This window comes from Vitis vinifera, chromosome 10, assembly GCF_030704535.1.
Source record: "Vitis vinifera cultivar Pinot Noir 40024 chromosome 10, ASM3070453v1".
Lineage (NCBI taxonomy): Eukaryota > Viridiplantae > Streptophyta > Magnoliopsida > Vitales > Vitaceae > Vitis > Vitis vinifera.
This window is the reverse complement of record NC_081814.1, coordinates 13939394-13953314: the sequence shown is the minus strand read 5'-3', so window position 1 is coordinate 13953314 and position 13921 is coordinate 13939394. Positions and strand designations below refer to the sequence as shown.

General features: G+C 33.2%; 1 protein-coding gene across 1 annotated transcript; it reads left to right on the top strand.

Annotated features, from left to right (window-relative positions):
• Positions 1 to 2137: 2137 nt before the first annotated feature.
• LOC100262927 (uncharacterized) lies at positions 2138 to 13250 on the top strand. Its single transcript, XM_002263447.4, has 7 exons — positions 2138 to 2430; positions 3279 to 3426; positions 4417 to 4608; positions 8366 to 8494; positions 9690 to 9859; positions 10171 to 10301; positions 12918 to 13250. Exons 1-7 carry the CDS (start codon positions 2202 to 2204, stop codon positions 12993 to 12995), a joined length of 1077 nt encoding a protein of 358 aa, XP_002263483.1. The 5' UTR covers positions 2138 to 2201; the 3' UTR covers positions 12996 to 13250.
• The last annotated feature ends 671 nt before the right edge of the window (positions 13251 to 13921 follow it).

Sequence of the window (13921 nt, the reverse complement as noted above, 5' to 3'; positions counted from 1 at the left end):
ATTTTCATGACTCATATATTTGTTCTTACTTAGGTCTACTCATACTTCACAAACATCGGATCTCTCATTTATGCATATTTACCCCTTTACCATGGTTGGAAAATAATTCCTACAATTTGCATTCTTTTCATTCTTTAAACCTAATATTAATGTAAAAATAGAAATTGGATCCATGTTTAAGGTCTTGACATCAATGTGAGTTAAGTTAGGTGATTTGAGTTAAGTACGATGATTTGAGTTATTCATGATGTTCTAAATATGTTAATGGAAATAACATGGCAAATAACTTATTCAGGTTGATGATGTTCTAAATATATTTTATTTCATTTATTTATGATGGGACTAATAAATAAATTACTCTTGCAGTTTTGTTATGAAATTGATAATCTTGGTAAAATAGGATTAAATAAATTATTTAATTAGACATAATTTCCAATCTTAGAAACATTTTCCTTTAAAAAAACTTAGGCATTTAAGCTAGGTTTGGTTCTCAAAAAATTTATGGAAAAATAAAAATAAAATAAAAAAATAAAAAGTGAAGAAAAAAAAAAATCATTTTAGAGTAAATAAATTATTTTTATATTTTATTTGAAACTCATTTCACTTGTTTTAGCTTTTTTTATATAAAAATTAAATATTTTAAAATTAATTTTAGTTATATTTGATTTTTCTTTCATATTTTTCAATAATAAAGCCAAACATGAGAATCACATTCTTTATCATTTTCTTGGAACCAAACATAATGTTGGTAAAGTCTTGAAATCACTTCTAAAATTTTATTCTTTTATGTATTATGATATTTTAGGGTGGAAATAAGGTTCAAAATAACAAATTTAATTCATCATATTTTTAAATATATTTCTAACTATTTATAGAAGTTTATGAAGTAAATTACTATTTATTTTCTTATCATCAACTTGTTAACAATTAATTTCTTTGTTTAGTAGTACAAGAAGTAAAACAAAAATAATTATCGTTATCGTGGGATTTAATTTTATACGTGAGACTCATATATATATTTTTAAAAAATATCATTAAAAATAAGGATAATTAATAAATTTTAAATATATTAATTAAATTAAAATCCATTTGGGCCATAATCCAAAGCTTATAATTGTATAATTACTTATAACAATAATTTAAGGAAATAGATAAATAACAATTTTTTTAATATAAATAATAAAATAACATATTTAGGTAAACAAAAGAGAATATCTCTTAATCCGTTGATAAAAGTTCATAATTAAGTGAATGTTCGATAAATCAATTTAATGACTTAAAATAACTTAATGATTTAATTTAAATCATTAAACAAATTAAGCATGTTTGATAAAATAACTTAATATTACAACTTAAAATAAAAAAATAATCTTAAGTATAAAATCAAAATATTAACTTATCTTTAATATTAAAACATGTTTATTTCATTTACCCATATTTAGAGTAAATATACTTTATAACTATGACTCAATATCCATAGCTCATATTTTAAGGTAAATATTTTTATAGTTTTCTCATGTTTTTGCAATACTTTAAATATAAATATTTAATATATTCTTTTATTACTCAATATTAGTAAAAATATAAAATATTAGTTAAAATTAACAAGAGTAAATATGTCCATTTGATGATTTAAAATAAAATTTAAGTTAATTTTACCAAACAATCTTAATTCTTAAATTAAATAACTTAATTAAGTCACTAAGTTAATTTTATCAAACAACTTTAATACTTAAAATATAAATGAAATAATAAATTGTAAGTCACTAACTTAAATATAACTTAATTTAAAGTAAACTTAAGTTATTAAGTAATAAATATTAAGTTTTATTAAATATCTCTATACAAAAGATAACACCTCAAATATGTCATTTGAAAAAATCCGAATAAATTAAAGCAAATAATCATAACATTTCTCAATAAAAAAATTATACGGTAATTTTTTTATATCAAAATTTTAATTTAAACGTTGATAATATATGACTAAAATTAAATCAAAAGAAGATATAAGAAAGTAAGACTCGAAGGAGAAATAAATAAAATTAAGATAAAATAAATGAATAAATAAAATTAAGATTTAAAAAAAAAAAAATCAGAAAACAAAAGTGGTGGTATAAAATGAGAATTGAATTGAAAAACATTAACCAACTTTTCCCTCTTTTAAATTCTCTACCGCAGTCGCCTGGGAGACATCGTCGAGGATGAAGAATGGGTACACCATTGGAGACGTCTGGAGCTTCGAGCGCCACCACCAAGCCCTTCCGCCTCCCGATGCTCCCTCCCACGTTGTTTTGGGCTTGGACGGTGGCACCACCTCCACCGTCTGCGTCTGCATCCCTCTCCAACACCTCCACCTCCACCCTCACTCCGATCCTCCTCCCCTCCTCGCCCGCGCCGTCGCCGGTTGTTCCAACCACAACAGCGTTGGAGGTATTAATTTTCCCCCTACCTCTAACTCCTACATTCGCTCTTCTTCATTTGATTTCATCTACTATTGAATGTGAATTATGATGAACAATTAATAGAAAATGGAAAATTGTGAAGTTCTGGAGGAAAAGTTGTGGTTCCAGCGTAGAGGAAATGGAGGATGGTAGGGTGAAGGGATTTATAAATTTTGGAACTTTGTGATTGTATTATCAATTATGTATGAAAGATTTGACAAGTCTTTGTAGTTGTCGCCCCTTGGCAAGTGACAAATGGAACAAAAATGGATTGAATGGAAAAAGAACGTTGTTAGTTAGGGTTCTATCGGTTGTGTTCTTTGGAATTATATAGTTAATGCCTCTATTTGTAGTATTTTGTAAAAATTTATTAGAATATAACACTATTCAACAGTGGTGTGAGGTGATCAAATCGATATAATTATGTGCATTGGAGCAATTTGTAGCAAAACAATATCCTACATTGACATGGTTTAAAATCTTATTCACTAACATGTTAAATTTTGAAGTGGAGGTGTTATAATTAGATGACATTTCGTCAATAATCAGCTTTTGGAGGTGAGATCATTCCATTCAATTTTAGTTTTTGAGAATTATGTTTTCTGTCACCTACAATTAGTTTTCAAGATAGATAATCTTCTTCCCTTTTTTATTTGTTGATCTGTTATGATCATCATCATTTCATTAGCAATGAAAAGTCAACTTCAATATGATAATGGTGACCATAAATTAAAAGCTCTCTTGTGAAGTTAATTTAAAAAGGAAACGGGAGAAGGAAAATATTGTCAGATCTTGATTCTTTTAGTTATTTTCTTCCCTATGTCTTGGATTCAACAGAAGCTGCTGCCAGGGAGACATTGGAACAGGTTATGGCTGAAGCCCTTTCAAAATCAGGTTCAAATAGGTCTGCTGTTCAAGCTGTTTGCTTAGGTGTTTCTGGTGTTAACCATCCTACAGATCAGGAAATGATATTAAGTTGGCTAAGGTTTGGTATCTGAAAATTTTCTTTAACTTTTCTTCATAGTTTTGATCAGTTGGCATATATCTTCATTCCCTGTAAGATATTTAGTTCTCCAAGTCCCACTTATGAACTTAGTTCTAGAGACTCCACTTCTGAAACGTGGAGTGGTTATCTCATACTCAAAATTTTAAAAGATACCTTATTTGATGTTACACTTTGGATTTCCTTTAACTTATTCCATTTTTATGTTGGATGAAATTGAATGAGTCAATGAGAATCAACATTTAAAACTTCATGGATAATTTTGTTTAACAGTGACAATACTGCGAGACTTCACAAATTCAATTAAGTAGGGCAAACAAATGCTTCCTGACAGCACTCCACAAACTTTCCATAGGTATAGCAAGTATATGTGCACAACTATTTCTGTTATGAAACACCAGTATTCATTTTGAGGTGTCCATGTGACATGGTTCCCAAAGTTTTCTTGTATTGGTTGCGTATGGGCAATTGAGCAAGGAGATTGCCCTTAAAGCTATCTTTCTTTGCTATTGGAAACCTGGGAAAAAGAGAAATGCTTAACTGAATGGATGATCTCATAAATGGATTCAATAACCATGGTCTTTCTCTTCAATAGGCACTTATAGCTCCTCCATTTAAGGGTTTATAAAGCTTCTTCTATAATTATTTGCTCATGTTTTCCATTCCTCATCTTGTAGGTTATTTTGGTTTTCTTATTTTTCAGTAATCTATGGATTTTTAATTAAGTAGTTTTCTTTTGGAGCTTCTCACCCACTTTGCTCTTTTTTAGTTAAATTCTCCATTTATACTGCTGAACATCAATTCAACTGCATGTAAAAGCAAAAAAACAAGAAAATGATCCATAAAGCTCAGGATTTCCTGTTTATGTGCAATGGGATTTCTTGGAAAAAGTATGTAGATTTTGTATCCTTCAAATATATTTAGCGCCTAATTTGACCACTATTTCTGTTTCTACCATGTTGATTTTCTCAGGCCCATATTCCCAAGCCATGTCAAGCTGTATGTTCAGAATGATTCTGTAGCAGCTCTGGCAAGTGGGACTATGGGAAAGCTTCATGGTTGTGTTTTAATTGCTGGTACGGGGTGCATTTCTTATGGGATTACTGAAGATGGAAGAGAAGCTCGAGCTGCTGGTGCTGGACCTGTCTTAGGTGATTGGGGAAGGTATGTGCTTAACACTTGTATTTTTCTTTTTCATTTTTTTTTTCCTGAAATGATATGAAGCTTTGGCTATTATGATATTGAATGATCTAAAGGAAGAACTGAAAACAATGGTGATGTCATGAACGGTTCTTGGTAAGCATTTAGGCAGCCAATAAGTATTGTTATATTAATGCTACTTTATTTGTTGACATTTGTTAATATATTTAAAATAGTATCTGCCCAAGCCATACTTTTTCTGCACCAAAACGATAAAATAAGTATGTTGTCATAATTCATGCCATTACCTAGGTTGATGTAACACATAACTGGACATTCTATTACAAGGGTATTGCTCACCAATCCAAAGATATGCTATATATAGAGTCATGCTACCTTAAGTTGGAGTTATAGTACCTTTGCTTTTCAGGCCATTGGATGAGAAAATTAATTGTGTTACCCAATCTTTTATTTACATCAGAAGGTAGTCACATTTGGGAGGTAACTAGCAATGCTTGGAGGGTAACTGGTCACATTTGTAGAGGTAACATCGTTCTATTTTGAGAAGTAACAAAGTGGATGTACCATACCCATGGATGTTTGGTAGAAAAATCCTATAGTATAACTATGACGCTATATCTAAAACAACCTTCAAACTTCTGATAAATCCTGAGATAACAATTTATTCCAATGAAATAGAGAATGGTTGGATTCTCTGCAACCCTATAATGAAGTCAACAAGCTTATGTGATAAGGGGCGATGAGGCTTTGAAAGCATCTCTGCTATATGATGATGACAAACAAAATACCCAATGGAAGTTGTTATGCTTGGTCTGCTGGCTGTTGTATGATACTCCGGTCCAGCGATCCAATGTCATGAGACCTTACCTTTTATTTTTCCAGGAAGTAAGAAAGATGCAGAAGCCAGTAGTGTCATGATGCTTAACATCTTTGGTCCAATTTGCATTGGGATTGGCATAGAGTTTAAGCAAAGAAGAGGACATCAACAAGGGTGTGGAAATATCATGAACAAATGAAGTATGAGATGGCCTTTTTTGTGAGGTGTGAGGTGTGAGGTGCAATACCGAACTATGACTTTGTGTAACTCTTTCTCCAAACCATGCCTGTCTATCCTTTAGGTCACTTACTGTTGTCAAATGTTGCAAAGAACAAATGAAGTGTGACTAGTCATATGACAGTTTTGAGATTACCACCTATTCATCTGACTATGTTTCTCATAGAATGTGGTGGACTGATACCATGCCACTTAAATATTTGTTCTCATTCTCTCATCTAAATTTCTGAAGAGTTTCCCATCTCACACAAGGATGCAAGTCAATAGTTGAAGTGACATCACATAAAGCCTAAGAAACAAAGAGGCTGCACTGTTCTTTGACCATTGTTTTTTATTGTGCATGATAAAATAGGCAACTACTTTATAGATTCCTTTGTAAGGGCACATTTTTATGGCTGTGAAATATGTAGACCCACACATCATGTTAGCATGGTAACATTATACTGTGGGGTATTTAGAGGCAGCATAGCAGGAAAATGTTTCTTATACAATGTGATTGAGTAATCATGTTTCTTTATGAGGTTTGTTTGTTTGGTTGAGGATGAGGAAATTTATCGTAAACATATTTTTCAGTTTTTTAAATAATCCCTATGTTATAAAGGATATGGAACTTGTACTTTCCACAATTTTAAATTGACAATCATATACAGGTTTCTATTTTTTTATTGAATGTATTCTATGAAAACAGTGCCTAGCAGCAATAAAACCACATAATATATAAATTTGTTCTTTTAGATTAGGAGCCCACTGATGGAAAGGCAAGATACACCTTCAGTTATCTCAGCAGAGAGTGTCAATCATTGTGAATAGAACCAAACCAGAAAACCACTCTCTTCTCCCCTTCCAATTGAGAAAAATACAAACAAGATTTTCTTTTAAATTTTGCTTCATTTTCTGAAGATTTTTATTTTTAAGAAGCAAGGAATTCTAAGAAATGGTAGATCATCTTTTCTTACATTATCCATTAACTTTGGGTTGTGGCACAAACTATTTAGATTGGCTAATTTGGACTAAGTTCCTCCTAGGAGTATATGTAACATGATGACCATCTCATATAAAGAATTGAGAAGCTCCATTAGGGGCAAGGTTTTGAGGCAAACCCCTTGTCTCGCTTTGATTTGGGTTGTGTGACAGGAAAGAAATGTTAAGATTTTTTAGGATAAGGCAAGGACTTCAGGGGCTCTTTGGGATATCATTCATTTCTTTGCCTCCTTTTGGGCCTTTTGCACCACAACTTTTAAGGGCATTCCCTTTAATGTGGTTCAACTTGATTCATGTTTAGTGCGTAGTTCGAAAGGTGTGCACTAGCAAGGAGGGTTTGCTTGGGAGGAAATTTTTCTTTTTTAGAGCTATGATTTGTTTTGTATATTTTCATGTGGTACCTTACTGTTGTATAGGTTTACTTAGCACTTTGGAGGTTCAACGTACCTTCTGTTTAGTTCTTTGTTTTTTGAGAGGTTTCCTCATCCTTCTTTTGTACTTCTTAATACCTAACTTAATTTAATACATTGTTGTTTCTGATCAGAATAAATAAATAAATATCGGAGGAAAATTTTGTTGCACTAATTTGAACAATAATTTATCATATTTTCTTATCTACATTTGGTTGTAACCTTTGAATTCAATTCTGTGCAGTCAAAACAAATATAGCCCAAGTTTCTAATATGATGAAAAGTATTCTCATATTATGCCTTGCAACCAAAAAAAGAATAAATAGAGAGCCTACTCAATTTTACAACCACAGGATTTTGTTAAAGAATTATTTTGAACATCACACATATCTGTTGGACACAAACACAGAAGCTATGGTCCAAGAGTTTCCAGAAGAAATTCAACACCTTTTATTCTTTATTCACTGGAAAGATTGCAACACTAATCATACAATGCTATTATGGTTTGCAAAAACAAAGTTAGAGTTGGACTCAAGGAAATTTTATCTATAGCAGTGTTATGGAACTTGGCATAATTTTTAAACTAATATTTTCAGTCAAAGTGGCATGTGCATTTTGCATGCACAACTAGCTAGTGTTCTGAAATTCAAGGCGCATCATGCACTAGTCAATAGAATTATTGGCTTCATAGTACTTAGTGAATTGTTACATTCTTGGGCTGTGTTTGGAATGCAGCTTCGTAGCTGAATTATACTGAGTCAAACACCTATGATAACTATCTCATATTAAAATTTTTACTAAGTTCATGGATGATGCTTTTCTTTAGTGTGATTAAGCATTTTGTGTATTGAAATGATTCTACAAGAAAATAGTATAAACGGGCTTTTTGTGAAGTTGAATGGACCCTTGTGGGGTTTTAAAAAAAGGTATTTATGTAATTCCATAATAATTTTGCTTCCAGTTCCTAAAGTTTGACACCCTTGAAATAATGGGCTACTGAAAATTATTATAATGACAATCAAAAGTCATTTTTCCTTGAAAATAACCAATCAAACACTATGTTACTTTAATATTCCATTGTCCCTATCTATAAATGAAGTTTAGATTTATTTACTTTTTTTGTTGGAAGTTGTAGATTTCCCATTGATTATATGTATGATTTTGCATTCCATAAAAGAAATGTCATTATTTGTCTAATACATTAGATGGATATTAGATAAGTATAATGATAATTGAAGTCAGTCACTTTATTTTGTTATCTGAATTGTTCAAGAAAGAACTGGTTCTATGATGACATGATTTTGCTCCCTTGCAGTGGCTATGGTATTGCTGCACAGGCATTGACAGCAATAATAAGGGCTCAAGATGGTCGCGGTCCACAGACAATGCTTACAAATAGCATTCTAAACACACTTGGTCTTTCCTCTTCAGATGAACTCATAGGGTATCCATCTTTTGAAGCTTATAACCATCTTTAGTTGAAAGTCCCAAACATGTTAAAGAGGAGCTGTGTCTGGTTCACAGATGGCACTATTGACACACTAGGCAAATCTTGACATGTCTAGAACCTTTTAAAATTCGTTGTCATGGCACACACAAATAAAACATGTGGCCTACATGTCAAAACTTAAAACTTTTGTATAAAAAAATAATAATGAACAAAAGGATGATCATATGATCTTACAAGGGTATAAAAGTACTCGCGCACACAGTGTGCATGTCTTTAGAATGTCCCTATCCATATAATGTAGGTGTTTAAATCTGTACTCCCCTCTGATAAAAAAAAAAAAAAAAAAAAATCTGTACTCCCAATTGCCAGTTAAAATTTGGAGATCTAATTTTCAGCAGCTCTCAATAGGGATGCAGTAAGGTTTGCATTGGTTTGAGGCTCCTAATTGGATTCCATGTGACAGCAACTCAAGATGTACACAACATCATGTAGAGCTGAACTGACCGGTTGAAGTTGGGTAGTTGATTCCTGGTTTGAGAAGTTTAAAACCATCTAATTATTATTATAACTATTTTTTTTTTTTTACTTTAACATCTCACTACTCCTCTAAAGTATATTAACTGATAAAATGTAGGTAGGTTGATCAAAGAAAATAATTGAAACCAATTTGGCTACTAAGCCCAAAAACCCCTTGACCTCTGTTCCTTGCCGTAGAAGATTTCTTCCTGCAATTGTTCATTAGTTGGGGATGGAAGCCTTCAAAATGATTTTTTTATCGTTACTTAGTCACAAGAAGTTAAGAACGGATAGTAATTCTTTTTTCCTTTTCTACTGGGTTGGTTTTACTGACATATTGACCTGAAACCTATATCTTACATTTGTGATTCAAGACCTCTTAATTTGCAATTTGATATCTTGAGACCTGGAATTTTTGTTATTGATCAGGTAAAAAATGGCCCTCAGGGTTGTAACTCACATTTGTTACTGGAGAGAGTCTGAAAAATGGCAATAGTTAAAAAATATGGGGCAACAGACTTGAAGTTTGAGATAGTTAATTTAATTAGTATTCTTTAAGAAAGTAAATTTTTAATGGTCACTGAATATCATAAGAGGCATGGAGTTGGATACTTTTACAGATGGTTTTTATTTTTTATTTTTATTTATTTATTTATTTTTTATGGGAATTCAGGTGGACCTATGCAGACCGATCCTGGGCCCGCATTGCAGCACTTGTTCCGGAAGTGGTATCTTGCGCAGAAGCTGGAGATCAAATTGCAAATAAAATTCTAGTTGATGCAGTTCAAGAATTGGCTCTGAGTGTGAAAGCTGTTGTTCAAAGACTTTGCTTGTGTGGTGAAGGTGTTCAACTTATCTGACTATAAATATTTGAATTATGGTTTATTTAAAAATAATTTTAATAATAATAATTTTAAAAAACGCTTATTTTCTTTAGTTCCTGGCAACCTAAAATTTTCTCAAAAAGTCTGGAATGCTGCACAATCATAGTTTTTGACTTTTTAGAATGATATGGCATTATACTGTAAGCAGAGTTACAGATTGTTGCATATCCAAAGACATGCATGGGTGCAGGCATGAGCATGTGAATCTGTATCTTTCCAACTTCTGTCATGGATTTTAACAGCTCTAAATTGCATTTTCTTTAATTGCAGATGGAAATGGTTCTTTCCCTATTGTGATGGTTGGTGGTGTTCTTGAAGCTAATAAGAGATGGGATATAGGAAAAGAGGTTATTAGCTGTATCCACAAGAACTTTCCAGGGGCTCGTCCAATCAGACCAAAGGTTAGCATAGTTCACACAGAATTCTAATCTGCTGCTGCTAGTAGTGTTCCTGTTATCATTGTTATTGTTGTTGTTGTATTTATTATTATTGCAGCTCATTGATGAGTTATCAAAATGTATGGCTCAGCAAACAACAACATAATAGAGCTGCAGTGAAAAATCAAAAATAAAACTGACCTGCCATACTGAAAAAGTAAGTCCTAGACAAACCAAAAAACCTAGGATTTTATCCAAATTTTTATCACAGCTACTATAGCCTTCAAGGGGGCTTGAGCCTATCAAAAACGAAAAGAAAAGCATATAGGGGGGACTTGCTCAAAATAAATCCTTATAAATCTTAAAGTAAAAAAAAAAAAGAAGATAAATTCAATCATTTTTTTTTTCTGCCATGCTTGTCCAATGTTATTCTTCTTTTATACAGAGAATAAAAAATTTAGAAATGTATAAGTTTCAAAATAATTATTGTTTTAGTTCATTTGTCTTTATATTTTCCATAACAAATCAAGAGAATTTAACTGTTTCTTTTTCCTTTCCCTACTACTTTTCATAACCAGATAGATGATAAATACTATTAAAATTAGGGACCAAAACCCACTTCATGGGAAAAGACAAACTCTAGTCCCAGTTTGCAGAAGAGAACTAGCAATACAATTTAGATCAAGCTCCAGTCTTGAACCCCTTCAGGACAACTAAAAGCACATTTAATGCCACTCATTACCATGCCTGTAAACCCACTAAGTGAAACCTAAATAATCAGGTTGTTGGGGTCAAGTGGTTGCAGCAGGATGCAAGGATGAATTCTAAAATATGTGAGTGTGATGATAAGTAGGCTTAGAAGTAGTCTTAAGATTTTAGGATTGTCAAATTTATACTCCACACATCATAGAAACTATTGTAGGACCCCTCAGCCTGATGAGCCAGCAGGCTGGTCAGATAAATTCTGCTTGGTGTAGATCTAAATAGACAAAAGAACCACGATAAGATGATCCCTAGCATAAAAAATGGAATCATCATAGGCTAGGGTTGTGGGGCACAAGTTTTTTTTTTTTTTTTTTTTGACAGGTAAGTTTTTGCCCCTATTGGGACTTGAACCTGGAACCTCCCACAAATCCTCCCTATCCCTTTACCACTTGAGTCAGGCCTCAAGGGCTGTGGGGCACCAGTTATATACAAATGATAAATTTTTCCCAATGGTAACCCTATTTTCCCTCTTTGAGAGAGAGCTGGGATCAAACCAGCAAATTGTATATATTTTTTAAAATTTTCAGTGGGAACATGTGCCCCCCTCAAGCAAATAGGAGTACATCTAAATCCTTTAATTCCTTCAATGGAGTTCTTGATGGACAGGCAAGATATTGTCAATAAACCTAAACAAAAATGTGAGGAAGTTAAGTAAGAAAGGGAGAGATGAGAGTATAAGCCAAAAGGACCTTGGCATTTGATATGAAAGTAATTCCCTAAGAAAACTTTACTGTAGACCTGATATAAGTTTGTATGCATTGACTTCCATAAGAATAAGTGAATCGCTGTGTACAGTGACCAAGAAAATAGATGGCTAAAGGGATAGACTGAGTATACAAGGTTATGGATGATCCTGATTCTCCATATTGAAGATTTAGGTCAATAAGATCGGAAACTTTAGAGGCTGAACCTGCTTAAACTTGATTTGTAGGATTGCCTTAGCAGGCCCACCTGTGGGCCCAGCAGTTCCTCCATATGTAAACTATGTTTCCCTCCCAATCTGCCATCTGAGCCCATTTTTAAGCAGATCTCCTCTGTAGCCAATAGCTCGTCAAATTCTAGATGCCTAAGAAGTAGCCATGACATTCAGTGTCCAAGAAATTCCTTTTTGAGCAATATTTAGCCAAAAGCATATTACAAATCAACAGGTGAGGCTTGGATATAATCCTTCAAGCTTGTCTAGAACTTGGCTATCATGGAATTCAAATTGTCACATGTAAAAGATAGAGGAGATAATATAGAAAGGAAAACGCTAAAAGGACCGACTTCACAAGGGTAGTGCCAGCTAGTAAAGGGAATCAATTTCCACCGGTGGTGCCTAGGAAAAGGTCCATCAGGGAATGGAACGTTTTTTGTTTTTTTTTTTTTTACAGAAGTTCATGGGGACTTACCCTTCAGACAGCCTTGAAGTTCAGGATCTTTTTGCTTTGAGTTGAAATGGCTATCAAAACTTAAAAAACTATTCAAGCTACCAATTTGTTCTAGATGCTTGAACAATGGTGTAGGGGTAAAAACCTTTTACCACAACTGGGACCAAGAACTGGTGCTTGTAAAATGACTTCAAGAATGAACTTCTCATGATGCCTAGTTTATGAAGTACTGCACTTGCTAACACCGTATGCACGTGTTTTCGATCTTGAGGCCGTGAAGACTTCAAATCCACCCCACGATATAATGTACTGTATGCTGTAACAAAGTTTCCAATGGTTCATATGTTTGGAAGAACTAAGTAGTCCTCCTATACCCGTTGCTTGAAAACATTAATAAATCCGTGATTCATTATTAAATCCTGTCCATATATGACATATACTATTAACGGTTAAATTCTTACATTCTTTTCCTTACCTGTTTTCATATTGTAAAATTTTTATGCAGGTGGAGCCTGCAGTTGGTGCAGCTTTGCTTGCCTGGAATTTCTTGACAAAAGAATCCAAAGGGAACTGCTATAGCTGACAGGGGATGTCTTCTAAGCGTTTTACTGTATAGTTGAAACTATGACAAGAGTCGCAAGACACCAGAAGAATAATTATTATAATTTGCCCATCCAGTGTATGTCAAACTTCTCCCTAACAATTTAAATAATCTTCCCCCAAACCACATCTTGTACCATTTCCTTTTCAATGTCCTGTATTCAGAAGTTAACACGAACAGAAACACTACGCCTACATTCTGGTTTCAATTTTATTTTTCCCACAAGTTTAATGCCTAGCTGTTTGGTAGTAAAGGATTTGACACTCTTTCATTTGCACTGACTGCGCCTACTGCAGAAGACGGACTTGGACACGGCCCATCATGAGCTCCCCCGTATGCAGCTTTGGAGCTGCTCTTTCTTCACTTTTGGAATGGGTATGCATGTGAGTCACGCTTCTGTTAAGCTGCAGGCAAGTTCATATGAACATTGTTCTGTGAAGTAGATGTGTGAGTGCCATCTCATTAGTTGCCTGTTCTAGAAGGATTTGTCCATTGAAACAAGTAGTCTAAACTTGGGAAACGGATTAGAGAAAATCATAGGCATGTATTTCAGAGAAACCAAATATAATTACTGTGATGAAAAGTAGAAATTTTAAAGGAAAATTAGACAAAAGGAGAGAATAAAAGAGGAAATAGTTGTTGCCTCTCGGTTTCTAGGTGAGGAAACATAGTAGAGAAAACTTTGGTTCCCCCTGTGATAATTGAAATCTTTACATTATCAAAACAGGTTCCCCATATGCTGTCACTTTGCCAAAACCAGTGTGTCATTATTTTCTTGAAAGATCTGGCTGATTAGGAAACTGAAAGACAATTCATTTCCTAGCCACAACCTAACATTCTGTTTCATTTTCTCAGCAACCAAACAGAATTTAAAGGACCACATTGGCACCCCCTTTTATCCTGTAAGC

Coding starts and splice junctions, on each gene's coding strand:
- LOC100262927 (XM_002263447.4), top strand. CDS start 2,202: ATGAAGAATGGGTACACCATTGGAGACGTCTGGAGCTTCGAGCGCCAC. Junction 2,431..3,278: donor CAACCACAACAGCGTTGGAG/GTATTAATTTTC, acceptor TGGATTCAACAG/AAGCTGCTGCCAGGGAGACA. Junction 8,495..9,689: donor TCTTCAGATGAACTCATAGG/GTATCCATCTTT, acceptor ATGGGAATTCAG/GTGGACCTATGCAGACCGAT.